At 50.1% G+C, this 16,050-nt stretch overlaps 1 protein-coding gene across 10 annotated transcripts in view; it reads right to left on the minus strand.

Annotated features, from left to right (window-relative positions):
- Ubr4 (ubiquitin protein ligase E3 component n-recognin 4) overlaps window positions 1-16,050 on the minus strand; it is a 108,423-nt gene that overhangs the window by 17,336 nt on the left and 75,037 nt on the right. For 9 of the 10 annotated variants that reach the window (XM_076933871.1, XM_076933867.1, XM_076933869.1 and 6 more), the window contains 21 exons: window positions 14,637-14,876; window positions 14,153-14,291; window positions 13,287-13,412; window positions 13,056-13,184; window positions 12,015-12,358; window positions 10,462-10,552; window positions 10,100-10,184; window positions 9,823-9,950; window positions 8,889-9,018; window positions 8,647-8,804; window positions 8,182-8,291; window positions 7,587-7,728; window positions 7,212-7,293; window positions 6,787-6,960; window positions 5,015-5,136; window positions 4,088-4,285; window positions 3,430-3,510; window positions 2,501-2,588; window positions 1,948-2,075; window positions 874-981; window positions 452-571 (listed from right to left, as the gene is read on the minus strand). In XM_076933871.1, the coding sequence (XP_076789986.1) occupies window positions 452-571; window positions 874-981; window positions 1,948-2,075; window positions 2,501-2,588; window positions 3,430-3,510; window positions 4,088-4,285; window positions 5,015-5,136; window positions 6,787-6,960; window positions 7,212-7,293; window positions 7,587-7,728; window positions 8,182-8,291; window positions 8,647-8,804; window positions 8,889-9,018; window positions 9,823-9,950; window positions 10,100-10,184; window positions 10,462-10,552; window positions 12,015-12,358; window positions 13,056-13,184; window positions 13,287-13,412; window positions 14,153-14,291; window positions 14,637-14,876 (2,923 nt within the window). The other variant, XM_076933872.1, reaches the window with a different exon arrangement.

Genomic DNA, 16,050 nt, shown 5'->3' on the forward strand with positions numbered 1-16,050 from the left:
CTCTCTGGAGGCCAAACTACACCAATACAAGACCCTGCTCCCTGGGAGCACAGGCCTGGCCAAATCACCAACCCCAGGAGGGGAGGCAGCAAGCTCCAGGTGCACACCGGGGAGACTGTATTGCAGACGGATTTCAGCCCCTAGGCCTGACTGCATCACTCACGAGTCAGGCCAACTGTAGGGTGAAGGGTTGAGCTACGACACTGCCTGTTCAGCCAGGCCATGCCCGGCTTCCATCAGTGAGCACCTTCAAACTGACAGAATATCCTTGGCAGCTTCGTTTCCCTGAATGCAAAACTTTCAGGCTCAGCGCAATGACATCACCCTAAGAGGAAACTGGCCATTTCTAACATGAGAGGGCTTAGCCATTCTGGGCTGAGCTCAGCTAGCTCCAGAGAAGCCCACTGCAGGCTCCCAGTGTCTGTGGGCAGAAGGACTCGGCCCCGCTCACCTTATCCTCACTCAGGGGCTCTGCGTTGGACTCATCTAGAATCATCTCCATGATGCTCAGCACCTGCTCGGCAACAGCTGCTCCCCCGCTGTCTTTGCTCTCCTGCTCAGCCACCAGAGCCTGAAGGGAGACCAGGATGTAAGCAGAGTCACTGACTGGTGAGCGCCACTGCCTTAAAGCCCAGGGAGTGTGTGTGTGTGCGCGTGCGCGTGCGCGCACCCAAAAGGCACTACTTCTTTGCAGTGTTTATTCTGTTCTACAGAATTCCTGCTCCTGGTCTTGAGTCTACACTCAGCAAAGGGACAGGAAGCTCTGAGGAGCATGAACGGGAGTCATCTGAAGTCAGCTGAAGGACCAGACCTGCAATCTCTCAGGTGTGCCAAGGCTCCCCCCGTTCATCGTCTGTAGCCCACAGTCCTTACCAAGTTTAAAGTCCCCAGCATGACATTCAAAGTGTTCATTTCCAGCTTGACCAACTGTTGCCGGTTGACTTTGACCTTCACACAGTAACTAAACAGCTTCAGCAGCACCTGTGAAGAGAAGCCAGCCAGTGACCTATAAGAGCACCCGCAAGTTTACGGTGTACCAAGACATATCCACAGAAAAGGGTCTGGGCCAGCATCTCTCAACTTCCCTAGTGCTGCAACCCTCTAATACAGCTCTGCATGGTGTGATGACCCCAAACATAATATTATTTTTGTTGCTACTTCATAGCTGTAATTTTGCTACTGTTACAAACTGTAATGTAAGCATCTGATATGCAGGAAAGCTGGTATGTGACTCCTGAAAGGTCTTGACTGATGGGCTGAGAGCCACTGCTCTAAGGCGACTTCTCAATCAGTAGGCACTCCTGCTAAAGAGCAAAGAGACATGACCTTGGGCTCTCTTAAGTGGCAACATTCTCCTGAGTTTTCTGCTGCCCTACACGATGGAATTGACAGTGATTCTTAATCAGGTGATGTCCCACCATCCTAGAAAAACCCAGCACCAACTAAGTCTCTGAACGGGCAGCAGACAGAAAATCCCAGCACACATAGCCTATGGAGGCCTAAAACCAGGTAGGTCATTTGAATGACACAAGGGTGTTTATCTTTGTACAACCCACAAAGAAAAGGTATTAGTAAACTCTCTGTGGTGACTCTGGAATGCCCTGACTAGCAAGACAGATGACTACCCAAACAGCAGCCTATGATGGAGAAATGAGCTACAAGATCTATTTTAAAGGAAATCGTAAACCAACAATGACTGGCACGAGAGCAGTTATGGGGGAGAAACAGTCGTGGTTCCTGATACCTAACAAAGTACTTGAGAAGACCACCACAGCTCAGATCTTCAGGAAGAGAGCAGTGGGAGGCTTAGACGTCCAAGGGTTACAGAGAAGCTAGCACTAGCTCTGGTCTCTGCTGTACCACACTGCCCTCTAGTGTCACATGGCTCCACAACCACAGCTTCACGTAGAGAGCCTGGTCTAGTCCATCATACTGTCCACAACTCACCGTTAGAAGGTGGCGTCCCTGCTTAAAATCTTTGACTCCTGCCAGTCTGTTCAGCATGCACTGCAGACCCCCACACTGGGCCATCACACCAGCCATTCTGTACACTTCCTCTTCGTCCTCTTCTTCATCTGGGAGAAAAGGGAGACCAAGAGGAGCAGAGGTTCCAAATGGGAGTAAGTGCCTAGATCAGAACACACAGCCCTGTCCCCTGGCTGGAACTAAGGCCTTAGTTCCTGTCTTCACTCACTCCCATAGGGGCCTTGCTCAAAGCTTAAGTCAACTACAGTTTTCTGCCATTATAGCAAAATACAAGCAAATACCACTGTCAACAGAACAGAGAGCCGAGGCAGAGAAATATGAACACAAGCTTGCTAACTGCATCTTTCCTTTGACAGCCTGCATGTTTTCATCCCAACAGGTATCCGAATCAGCCCACAGATGCCTGTCTTTCTCTCCTACAGCTGTGATGCAGAGCACAGGCTACTGTATTCTGGGACATGTTTGCTCTGGCCTGAAGTCCAAGATGCAGCATTGTATGTGGAGAGGGCTGTACCTGTAGTGGAGTCCAGGGACTCGATAAACTCCTCGGTGGCATCGCCCAGTAGCCCTCGCATTCGATAAACAATCCTCATGGGCTCTCCCTAAGCAGAAAAATGTTGGAAAGGTAGACTCATAAACAGGCCTAGAAAAAAATGGTAAGCTTTCATCCTTGGACTTGCTCAATGCCTTGGTGATTTGAGCCTCCATTTCCCTAACAAGATAGGGACTGGAAGTCTGAGACTCAAAGGCTGTAATTCACGTAGTGGAAGAGGATCGCTCTGTTCAGTGCCTGCTGCAGGCTAGGCCCATGAGAAGCACTGCAGCCGACACAGAATCCTGTTGGATTCCATCAGAGCACTGGGTAAGCAAGCACTCCAACAGCAACTTCCAGAGTGTTCCAGGGGCTAGAATTAAAGGCCCAATTCTAAGGCTGTGCTGATCTCAGGAAGAGCTCCCTCTGCCCACTGGGGACCATAATCCAAAGGACACAGGACAAACAGCTGTAACTGAACCAAAGAATGTGGTACAAATTTCAGGAACTCAGAGCAGGCGCAGCACTCTTTGCCCACAAACAGACCAGGGTCTTCATTCATCACAGACACAGAGGGTTTGTCTCAATCAGCAGCTTAACACACACAAAGCCTGGAATGAACAGGAAGGAGCTGTTGGGAGAGTCTGTCTATGCCAGGCACCAAGCTGGGGACTCAAGAGGTCCAGCCTCAGTTCAGAGAAAAGCAAAGGCACAAAGTCACATGTCTCCTTGAAGCTATGTGACTGACATCAGCTCGATGCCACCTGAACTGACAAAATGATGGATTTCTCCAGAAGGAAGTAAAGCTCCAGCAGCCACACAAGGCCACAGTGATCAACAGCAGCCCCCTTAGTCCTGAGGGCAGGAAAGGAAGCCCACCCACAGCTCCTGGAGAGAAAGCAAGCACACACCTCATTGGTCGTACACCAGACTTTCTTGTAAACCTCTGCCACAGGAAGATCCAGACTGATAATTTTATTGTTCACTAGGAGCTGGAAAATAGAGGAGGGATTACGACAAGGCTCACGGGCTACCCTTGTGTCTCATCACACGGCTCTGTCGACGCTCACCCTCTGGGGAAATGCATATTGCATGCACAATACCAAGCATTTTGTATACAACATTGGGGGACAAACCCTTAACCCACCATGGACTCCAGCTTAGCTCCAACTGAAGACCTTTCACCTTGAACACCAGGAAAAAAAATCATCTTTGCCTTTAGTCATATATGGGGTGGTAACGGCAGACTCAAGAAGTTGTCTGTCAGAAGCTGCAAGGCTCTGGGTGTTAACAGGGTTGTGACCCAGGTACTCATGTACCGCTGTCAAACACTGTGATTCCTGGGGCTCCATTAACCTGCAGTGTCTACAAAAGCTCTGCCAGAAGCAACAATGACAAAAGCCTACCCCTGCTCCAACCATCAAACACCCTGCTGTTCCATGTCAGGACCAGTCAGAGCCCTCCTCATCCTCACAGCAGGATAGGCGGACTTTACAGTCCTTCCTGCATGGTGAATCAGTGGCTCAAAGCTGTGCTCCTGGTGAGTGACCAGCGCAGCCAGGCTCTTACCTCCATCCCACTGTCATCCTCCAGAAGAGCCACCAGGTCACAGTCCTGGCAGATCTTGTTCTTTATGTCCCTCATAAGAGGCCCAATGCCTGGTTCATTGCTGCTATATGGATTTCCGGGCATCCTGCCCTGTAGAAAGTCCTCTTGCTGGGGGTCCTTCTCTAGGGTCACGAAGAACTCAGTAACTTCATTCTCCTCCTAAAGGATAGAAAGAGGGATGTATGGAAAGGGACTAGCACTGAGCGGCTCTGTGAGCACCAGAATGAAAACACATCAAGTGTGTATCATGCCCATGCGTTAAACATGTTAACTGTCAGGTGGCCAGAGACAATGGAAATCACTCAAAACACCATTCGAGCAGCCTAAAGATCATGCACTCCTCAGAGATTAATGAGAGAGCACCTAACAGCCAAGGAGACAGGAGAAAGGTGCTGTCTGGTGAGATGTGGACCAGTCTGAGGCCAGGCAAGAGTCACTGGAAACTTGGAGCAGAGAAGGGGCTTCTCTCTGTGTGTGTGACATGCCGAGGCAGGCCAACCCTGATGCTCTTTCTTTCGTCAATAACCAAGGATGCTGCTGTTTCCCTCCACAATGAGAAAGATCTCTGAGCCAGACCATAGGAAAGATACACATGGTGTGCATGCATGAAGAGCCCAAAGTGCAGAAGAGGAGGAGGATGGCAATACACCCAACTCTACCCCAGAACTGTTGATGCCCCTGCAATGGGAGGTGAGGCCTAATTTTAAGAATGGCTAATCTTGGTCTTCAGGTAGAAAGCCGACTGGCTTCCCTCATTAGAGGAGGGAAATTAGGAAGCTACGTCTACTCTGTCTCAGTGGACCTGGTGATAAAGATACTAAATTATCCTCTATGTGGGAGTCGCTGAGCTGACGCTGTGGGCTGTAGGGAGCCGAGCACACTGCTTACAGGATAGATGATGCTGCACAGCCTCTCAAAGATGAACACAGGAGTCCGGTAGTCATCCAGATTGTAGCGCTTGGCTGTCTCGATGCACACAGCCATGAAAGCCTTGGTTTCAGACTCTGTACCTGCCAGAAAGCAAAGCCGCCAAGAGTTAGGAAAGAGCCTTACCTGCATGAGCTGAGCTGAGACAATGAAGCACCTTCCCTGACAAGTGCCTCCTGCCTGCTAGTCTCTGAATGCTCTACACAGTAACATCAACAACACTCAACAGGAAGCCCTCCACCCCAAATCAAGCCATGAGCTTGTTCTGGTCTCTGGGAGCATAACTTCCCTTAGGAGAAGGACTAGCACCCCTTTGCCAAAACAAACTCTCAAAAGCAACACAGGACTTCCCTTTTGGGCAGTCAGGCAGATGAAGTTGGCTAGCGAAACTTATCACTTCTGCCATTTGAAAACAAGTTCAGACAAATTATCAGTGAACTATTACACTAGTGAAGAATAAAAGCCCACAAAAGGAAAGCATCCAGGGCCCAGAGAAGCAGGGCCCACAGCAGTCTTGGTCTGAAGCTTTAGTTTCCATGGCCTGTCAGGAGCCGAGTGCTGGACAGAGCCCTGGGTCAGCTGAGCTGAGGAGCCAGCAGGAAGCAGCCCGCACTCCTCTGGCCATCACACACCTGCTCCCTCAGCAGCACAGTGACAGTGTTGTTGTGATGGTCAACTAGAACCACTCTCTCTTTTCCATAACCACATAACTGAAGGCAGACTGTCCTTCCTTACTACCATGGTAATGGGAGGCAAGTGGGAGCTAAAGTCGTCCCCTCCCACATGTGGCACTCAAACTCCACCCTCCCTCAAAGTCTGAGGAAGCTGGATGAAGGAATGCCAGGGACAGCCTAGAGTGTTTTACAGAGGCAGCAGTCACAAACACACATGGAAAAGACCAGCTTGGTTGAGGCCTAAAGAATGTTTTTTTCTCCTCTTTGCTTTCATTGATGTTCACTACTATGTGTGGATCTGCATGTGCATGTGTTTGAAGTGCAGGCATCTTTGGAGGACAGGAAGAGGATGCAGGATCCCTTGAGAGTGGTCATGAGCTGTCTAACATGGATGCTGGAACCAAAGCTGGGCCCTGTGCTCTTGAGCACTGAGCCATCTCTCCAGCTCCTTGCTCAGTTTTGTCTGAGGCCAGGCCAAACCTCCCAAGTGCTGGGATAACAGGCAGGTATTATCATTCCTGCTTCTAAAGAATTTCCACAATAAACTTCGGAAATAGAAAGTCACAACTCCAAATCATAAAATACCAGTTTGAGGACACTATCTAGGAGGCAGAAAAGCAAACACAAATGGGCCCCGGAAACTTTAAACTTTAGAGTGATTGATCAGGCACAAATATGCATCATAAACGTGAAGTTTCTTGGCTACAAAATCTAGAGCTGTAAGAACTCAACAGCAGGTTAACAGGATGAATGGTGCAGAAGAGACAGGGATGAGAACAGTGTGGTGCTCCACAAGAAGAAGCTATGGACAACACAGCAAGGCCACTGACAACGAGACCATCCCAGACAATAGGAGACACCAGCCTGAGACCTCCACTCCCTTCCCAATCTAGGAGGTCAACACAGGAAAAGCACCCATGAGCCCAGGTCTAGGACTAATGCCAAGCGCCACCATGCTCTTGAGACTGGCTTGTCTCCCAAACCTGAGCCTTTTGGTGCTGTGGTCCTAGGAAACAGCATTTATGTGCATCTCACCAGCTCCAAGGGTGTGGGGGTTACCTGTGGTCATGTCCTCCAGCATCTCCAACAGCATGTCCTGGGTCTCATCGATGAGTTTGGTCCTCTGCAGCACGAGCTTCCGCAAGCACAGGTACCCATTCAGCACAGTGCCCACCAAGCGGCTCTTAAAATGCCTCTTGATGGATTCCACCTCTACAAAGGAGGAGAGAAGGCCTGCGGGGACAGGAAAAACTGCCATAATATTCTGCAGAACACTGAAGGCCTGTGCTATACAAAGAAACAAGAAAACCAAAAAGCAAGGAGATGCCCAGTGAGCCAAATGGCTGGCAGTGAAGAGCTCAGAAGTGCAGACCCATCTAGTAGGAGGAGAAAGTCCCAGAGAGAGAAGTCGAGGCGCCAGGAGCAGAGGCTCAGGCCTAATGCATCCCCAAGACACCCAAGGGAAGGGCTGGGTGGCTCTCTACCTGTGAGACTCTTGAGGGCATATCCTTGCTGCAGATCTGTGCTTAGCGTGGCCTCCTCCAAGGCCAGCAGGCGGGCGATTTCCTAAATAGAACGACAAGCAGTGTGATGGGGCCACCTCCACCGCCATCCCAGGACAGGTGCTCAAAAGCCACACATCCATTCTAATCCTTGAAAAATGCCTTTCCAAGAGGCCAAGGAGGCTCAAGTATTGCTGGGGACTGTTTACCCTGAAACAGCTTAGGTACCCTCAACAGACTGCCACAGCCATCCTGTTACAGTGAAGTCTGGAATCTAATTCATCTCCACAAATGAGTCTTCTCAGCAAGCAAGAACTCACAGAAGCAGAGAAAGGACAAATGGGTGGGTTGGATCACCTTGGTGATGAGGTTGCCCACGTAGGGCAGGACCCCCCGAGCAGCGAGGTAGACTTTCCAGTGGCATGAGGCGATGAGCTTCTGGTAGAGTGCCAGGTACTCTGCAGCACACTCCCCAGCAACACTCAGCTCGTCCAGGTAACTGTGGCGGACAGAGATGCAACACCCTTAGAGAGTACTAAAGAACGAGAGCCAGGAGTTCCCTCCTTTGTATCTACTGTTCAGCCTCTCCTCTTCCTCCTCCTCCTCCTCCAGGTGGATGGAGGCCATCTGAGAAAACCCACACTTCCCTCGCTGAAAGGATTCACAACACTTCAGGGAATGGCTGCCAAGCCTCTGAGCATCTGTGTCTCCGTGCTCACTGCCTGAGGACTGCAGAGGACAATGAGTGACAATTACGTCTGTGCTCAGAGGCGCTCAACACACACCCGCTGCTGCTTTACCACTAATACCCTAAAGCACTGGTTTCTGTGGCCCGGTTGAGGTGGTTATATACCACTCAGAATGCCCCCCAGCCCTGATCTGTCTTCACCCGAGAGCAAGGGAAAGGCATTCAACTATGCTAGCCACTGTCCCCACCCAGCCCACATGGTACCTGGTAAGGAGGTCAAGGACCTGCTGCTTGCGGCTGGGGACAGTAGCAAGAGCTTCCACAATGGTACAGGCTGCTTGCCGTGCTGCCTGTGTCGCTGGGGTAAAGAGAACCTGCCAGACACAGGAGTGGAGATGGGGCTGGGTCAGAGGACACCCTGTTTTTCTAGGCCCATAGCACGAGCTGACTCCCACCCATCCAGAACTCTGGAAATCTGTCTAGGCAAAGGGAAGGGTCCACAGCACCAGCTAACGCATTGCCCCTGGCTATAGGCCATGCACTGGTTTGCTCTTTTAAGGGAACAGGGTGGGATTTCAGACAGCAGAGGACAGTTCTGTTGTGACCTGTCCCTGTTGGTGGCTGCACTTAAGAACTTCTATTTGAAAGGAAGTGACCAACAGTAAACAGAAAGCAGAGCAGAGTGCAGTAGGCAGAGGGCACTTGCAAGGGACCCGGGAGAGGCCGCACCTGCCGCAGCCAGTTGTTATGGCCCAGCTTGAGGTCGAGTGGGGTGGTTCTCTTCCCCCGCCGGCTCAGAAACTGTTTCCACCTCCACACGTACTTCTCAGTCAAGTAGAGACGGTGGAGCTCTGACTTGCTGGGGGATTTCCCATTGCCATCTACCCCTGCAAGGCAAGGGTGGCAGGCAGGGGTAAGTGTGAAAGCCAGGGGAAGCAGGGGCTGTTGGGAGTGGCAGGAGGGAAGCACACCTCGGGTAGGCAGGCACTTCTTCCAGGCTTCGTAAGATGCTTTGGGATCTCTCTTGAGCCACAGTTGAGCCTGGGCATGGATCTCATTGCAGTACGGTTTCACCGTGGTGAGGGCCTCGACAGGGACATCCTGGATGACGGAGCAGCACAAGGTGAGAGTTTGGCAGCAGAGGGACCAAGCTTGGGATGGCACTGACACTCCAGGAGTGACATGAAAGACACCATGCAGCTTTGATGGCCCAATCTGGATTCTTGCTAACCCGGTCTACACCCACATGAGCAGTCCCATCTCCAGGCTGACACTGAGGCCACACACATGGCTACATTTACTTGAGAATCAAAATGGACTTTTACTGTCCACTTAGTCAAGACTCACTGAGCAGCTTGCACGCTGGAACTACACGAGGTCCTGTCCTAGACACTGATTAGGTCAGACCACCCTTAGATCCAAGGAGTTTACTATGTCATTTATTTTAAATAACGTTCTGGGTGGGCACTGTTTTATATCTTAGAGATGAGGAAACTGAGGAACATAATTAGCTTGCCCAAAGTCTTCCAGGTCAGTAACCAGGAGAGTCATATTAGATGCCAAGTCTGTTTTAGCACCATGGATTTCCACTCAAGTGTGTAAAGCATGTGCAGATGTGGGGAAGGACATGATGCCCGAGGGAGTCATGGGCCATCTGCTTCAGTTTTTCAAAGGCCTCACTCTGCTCTAGGCTTTTATGCTGTTGAGTTTATATTATTTCACACATCCCAAGTCCCAACCCACCTCTGCCGTATTAAAGCCAAGACTGGTGCTACATTAAAGCAAACTAAAGTCTGGTGCTCACCTCAGTCAGTGAGGTGACTTTGAAGAAGCGAGCCCAGCACTCAGAGGCAATGTATCTCCCCCAGCCCCACCGTCCCTGCCACCCCCTCAATGGCACAGCACCTTGTTCTTCTTGCTGGTCGGGGCAGGTGGTTTAATTAGCTTCTGTAAGATCCGCAGACACATGAGGGTGATATTCTCAACAACCACTGGTGTTTTGATGTTCACAGCCATGAGGAAAAGGCTGAGTGCTGGCAACGAACAGGAGTCACAATCAGTACACATGGGCCACCTGCCCCAGCAAGGCTGCCCAAGGGCTCCCACCTCTCCTCTCACCTGGGTACTGGGGTTGTACCTTTCTGTTTTCTAAAAAGTGCCCACCCGACGGTCCCCAGCTCACCACAGCGCAGGCGGAGCTCCCAGCAGCTGTCCTCCTTGGAGATGGAGTCTGTCAGCAGCAGCATCTCATACTGAAGGCTGCTAGCCTGGAAGGCCAGCAGGATGAGGAAAATCAGTGGGGTCTTAAGTGTCCAGAGACCAGTGTAAACTCTGGTTATGAGACCCCCTACTAAAATCTGCAGTCGTGGTATCCTATCAGGACAAAGAGACATGGGAGACCCTGTGCTACAAGTTCTAGCTGGGACTTGAACTCAGCAAGCAGGCCAATCTCTCTCTCTCTTGGTCTTCAACACTGGCCTAGAGAAGAGGTCAGGGACAGAGAAGGACAGTGAGGAGAGGTCAGACAGGAGCTGGCCTGCTTACCAGGTCAGGATTAGCCCAGTGGCCCTTCAGTGCAGTGGAGACTTTGCCAATTATCAGGTCGTTCATTTGCTGGGTGGCCTCTGGGTTGTCTCTGAGGAAGCAAAGCAGGAGTCCTGTTAGTCACAACGAAATTCGTGAGGCCCCTCTTCTTAACTATAGGCCTAGATGTTTCTACCTTCTTCCCAGGAGCAAGACTACATCTTTAATCTTCGGGGTCTCCAATGGGAGGGAACAACCACAGTCCCCTTTCCAAGAGACAGAGACAGAAGGAAGAACAGCGTTACCATGAAGGTCCACACTGCAGGCAGCAGGGCCCTAGGAGCTGTTGAGTCCACACTCAGTGTGGGCCCCATGTCACTTCCTGCACACCATCTCCTTCCCCAGCTATGTGCCTTCCTCATAACAAAATGCAGCCTCAAATGGCATCCAAGCTCTTAAGGACCTGCTCTGTTCCAGGTGCTAACAGCCACCTTTTCCCTCTTTACTGTGATCTTGCCCCTCCAGCTTTGTAGGCCTATCCACTCAGCATTGATTACAATGCTCCAATAGCTGCCTCTTCACACGTAGCCCACAGCCTTGCTTCTAGAAAGCCTGTGCTCATGGACCGTGCCTCAGAGAAGCCATCCTATATCTGGGACTGGCAGCCCTGTTCTAACCGAGTTACCTTATTTTCCAAAGTATCTTGTCATTATTCATTGCACTAATCCCCATGAAGACCACAAGCCACTGCATGTCCATAGTGCTAAGTGTCCAGGACATGTTAAGTGGGAGAAAAACAGCACAACTTGTAAAAGGTATCCGAAACCTAAGATGGTCCAGATTTTATGCCAAATAATATGCAGTCTACACAAAACTGGGTATAAAATCCCTTAAGTACTCAACAGTACCTGAGTTATTTACTCAAATTTAAAGTATTTGTTTTTAACTATATATATACACATGCATAACTGTGTGAGGGTTTCTGTAACATGTATACAGTGTCCAAAGAGGCCAAAAGAGGCTGCTGGATCCCTCGAAATGGAGATATAGGTAACTGTGAACCACCCAATGTGGGTGGCTGGGTGAATTCAATCCCACTTGTCCCTTTGTAAATGGAGTATATGTACTCTTAGCTGGAGCCATCTCTCCAGCCCCTAATTACTGAAATTTTACCACGGTCATTCCTTGTCTTTAAGGTATTTACTATTACTGGAATTTTTCAGATGAGTCTTTTGTCCAAGGCCCAGTGCCAGATCCTGAGCTAGTCCTTTCTGACCAGAGTCTAAGCACTCATCCCTACACTCCTCTGCTTCTTTTTGAGTTCTTTTTCTGGGGTATTCTTGGGTCCAAGGGTTCCTTCACTCTCTTCTCCTCCCCCACCAAGACCCAGGAAGTTCCGTCAAGACACACCACCTGAACCAACAAAGGACCTAAGAGCTTCCCACATCTACCTGCCTCCCATCTCCCTCACATCCTCTGGATAAGCCAGCCAACACTTGGCTCAACCCTGTACCCACTAGTGTCGGCCAGCATCACTGCTGCCCCCACTCCAGCATCAGAGAATAAGCTCTGACCTAGTCAGGAGGCACATGAGCTGGCGGACCTCCTCCCGAATGGCTGCAGCGCCTCTGCGGAGGTTGTAATCAAAGAGCTCTCGGATGAGGCCCTGGGAGACGAGGATGTGCCTCAGAGCTGGATTGGTGGCCAAGGCCCTCAGTAGTGTGATACAATGCTCCGTGACAGCTGAGGCACAGCCATAGCACTTGGTGGAGGAGGTGTGGCCACAGCCTAAGACAGACAAAGCGCGGTACTGGCTGGCAGTAAACGTGGGCTGCACGGACGTCCGGGATGACTTGGTGGCTGCTTCTCTCTGCTGTAGATCATACTCTAACAGCTCTTTGCGGGAAGCAAAAACTTTCTAAGAATGAAAAAAAAAAGAAATTGGCAAAATAAAAATAAATAAAATAAAAATAAATAAAGAAGAGAAATGTGCATGATACAATTTATTCTTCTCAATAACCCTACCACTTATTTCTTTTATCCTCATATAACAGGAGGGAACTGGAACTTGATCAAGAGCAAGGGCAGAACAGACCAATCCCAGGCTCAAACTCCACTTGCTACAAACACTTGCTTAAAGGGTTAGGGAACCAGATCTCTTGAGTAAAGGTCATGAGCAACTGAGTGGGCAGGGCTGCTGGTTGTCCTTCTAGGACGGGGTCCACTGCTGCTGCCCAGTACCCTACCCATAGAAACCACGTGGGAACATTAAAGGAAAACATGGCTGACTGCAGAGCAGCTGGGTTACTCTAAACCTCCAGCCTGTAAACATGGCATCCAAGAAAAGGGAACAGAATCTTAGTATTACTTTAAAAAAGCTGGAATCCCACTATTAAGCAAAGACTTGTTGTCTACTAATGTCCATCCCACCTCAATTATGCTGTCTCTGACTGCAAAGAGATCCAACAAGCAGCCATCACCTTAGGGTGGGAGGAGCCATTAGTGCAGCTGCATGCAGGGCCAGCGGGCCCATTGGACTAGATAGGGAGCCTGGATGGGGCAAAGGCCGCCCTGAAAGCATAAAGCACCCACTGCAAGCTACTCCCATTCTCTACCTGGATGATTTTGGAGAGCTCATCGAACGAGTTCTTACAGTCTCCACAATACTCTTGAGCCAGCTGCAGGATGTAGCGATTCACACTGGCTGAAGTGGAGCTGACGCCTCCCGCTGTTCCTGAGTCTTCCTGCAATCCCAAGAGGCCAAGTGTCAGACTTCCGCCCTAGGGATGACCTCACTAAGGGAAGCCTTCCACTCTTGCCCCAGATACCCTCTGGTCTGGGAGCACCTGTGGCTTTTCTGGAGCTGCTTCATTCACTTTGCAGAGCAGGTTCTCCAGCTGGGGCCTATGTCCCATGAGCTGATGGTACACACGGTCAGCTTTGTCCAGAAGTGTGTTGATGTTAGAAACGGCCTAGACCAAAAGGACAGACACTTGAAGGAGGTAAGACTTTATAGCTTAATGTTTTCCCTCCATGGTCCTAACTGCTAGCCACCTATGAAACATGTCCCCTGTACAGACCAGGCACATGGCTCCACACACTAGCCACCTATGAAACATGTCCCCTGTACAGACCAGGCACATGGCTCCACACATTCCTTCAGAATAACCCTACGAGGTGGCACATCAATTAAAAAAAAAAAAAAAAAAAAAAAAAAAAAAAAAAAAAAAAAAAAAAAAAGCAACGTATATGGACTGGATTCAAACAATTCAGTGCTGAGAGGCGGCTCATGGCAGCTTATACAAATACAGACACAAAACAGCACAAGTGCTGTGAGAAATTTTGTCCTGCTGTCTCCCTGTCACCCTGAACAGGTAACCCCTCTTCTCTGCCCTCCTACTAGACCCAGCTGAGGCTGACCATGGACAAAGGAGTGCATGTCACGTGTCACCCAGCTCCTTCTGTCCTCCTGAGTCTGAACTGACCTACTCCTGGAGAGGCTCATTTTGCACCAATAATGCTTCTCTAATTCCTATGCTTGAGCCCAGCACATCTTTGGTCACCACGGGCTCTACCCAAAAGCCAGGTCTATGTTTGGCGCTTTTCTCTGAGACTCATTAAATGGGAGCTGAGGGCTCAGTTTCCTACAACAGCTCTCCTCCAAAGTTCAGAGTCAGGCAGTGGTGGGGACCTAGGCCAGCTGCAGGCTCACTTTCTTCCGGTCCTCTTCATTCTCAATGGGGTCCACTGCGCAGCAAGGCTTGGCATAAAGCATGAAGTCAAAGCGGGCGTATTTACAGAAGCCACAGGCGTTGCAGAGGAAGGGATCCTTTTCATCATAGTTGATGGACCTGAATAACCAAAGTGCCCAGATCAGTGGGAGCGGAGGGCTAGGGGGAGAAGGAGAGGGTGTGTCTATTCTATACTCTGGGAATAACAAGAGTTACTGAAGGGATGACAACCATCTGGTGAGAGGCTACAAGCAAACATGTGAACACACACCACTCTTCTGCCGCTGCCGTCTCCTTCTCTTCTTCCTCCTCCTCCTCCTCCCTCCCACTTCTTCCCACCACAGACCACTATACACTTCCATAATCTTCTAAACCACAGGGCACCAGACAGGGACCTTGTCCATCCTGAGACTGCTACAGAAGAGAACACAGAACATGCTTGCCCAGGCCTGTAGGACACGTCACCTGCACTTGTGACACTGGTATACGTTCTCGCCACAGTTGCCACAGACACCAGGGTTGGCAGGGACAGAGGCACTGCAGCGAGGACATTGAAGGGTCTCTGTGGAGGCCTGGTAGTTCTCATAGAAGTCTGCAAACTCGATCATCAGGTTAGAGGCCACGATGGGGAGAGGCAGGTCGATCTTGACTTCTGTTTGTCCAGGCGTCAGCTGAACTTTCTTGGCTTTGTGCCAGCGAGCTGGCCTAGGAGAGACAACAAAAGCTATAGAGAAGAGCCTCCCACGTGACCCTGGGTGACAGCAGACTGGTGGTGGCAGACAGGATGCCCTGCCTTGTTTCCTAAGGCAATTAAGTGACTATTCAAAGAAAAAAGTTTGCTTTATGGTTTCCTGGGGGGTGGGTGGGGGGGTGGGGGGAAGACAGGCAGCCACTTCTCTGGGGTCTAGCCAGGTCAGTGAGTCCTCATCCCACCATCAAAGAAACTTCTCATCACAATGAAGACCAGTATAGAAAACCACAACTGACCTAACTGCAGAGAGCCCAGTCCAACTGGACCCCCACAACACAACCTGCTCAGAGATCACTGCAGAAGGATCCTAACAGCCAGAGGAAAAGGAAGTTTACTGTGAGATTTTGTCTCTTAGACATGTACTTAATGAGCTATATTTATATATTTAGGGATATGCAACCCTGCACACATGGACATGTAACAACAATTAAAAAAAAAGTGGCCATGAATTTGAATTGGGGAGGATTACACAAGAGGAGTAAGAGGGAGGAAAGAGAAGGGCAAAATGACATAATTATACTGTAATCTTTAAAAATATATGAGAGACAGAAATTCTTTAAATTGTTATGATAACGTGAGATTCTAGAAAAATAGCAGCATTCCCATCAAGGATAAGACTCCCAAAGCCCACTAAGGTGGCCTGTGGCAGTGGCCGGAAGACTGCTCATCTTGATGGCTGTCTTGGAAAAAAATATGAGTGCTGTCAGAGACAACAAGGAAGAGGGGGTTTTGCTATGGATGCAGAAGCATGCTATGTGGACAGGCAGAACAGCACAGGTTGCTTACAACAAGGAAGTAGGAGCTACGCTGCATCAATCAAGCACTCACTAGGTCTGAGGCTCTGCTCCCAGCTCCTCACACACACTGATTACTTTCCTCTTTAGAGGAGGACCCTGAGGACAGGAGCTTCTATCTTACAGCACAGGAGCTGAAATGAGCCCTTTAAAGTCACGGACGGGCGAGGCAGAGCGGGGCGGACCCCCCTACCAGCAGCTGTGCTTACCTTACCCAGCAACACAGAAAACCGACCGACGGCCTCTGGGGAGAAAGGCTATGCTGACAAGCAGCAGCTCTAAGGTTAACTACGTCGTCTCCCAGAGCAGACTCTGAGCAGAGACCATAGGCACT

The sequence above is a fragment of the Arvicanthis niloticus genome, chromosome 5, assembly GCF_011762505.2.
Source record: "Arvicanthis niloticus isolate mArvNil1 chromosome 5, mArvNil1.pat.X, whole genome shotgun sequence".
In the NCBI taxonomy this organism is placed as follows: Eukaryota; Metazoa; Chordata; class Mammalia; order Rodentia; family Muridae; genus Arvicanthis; species Arvicanthis niloticus.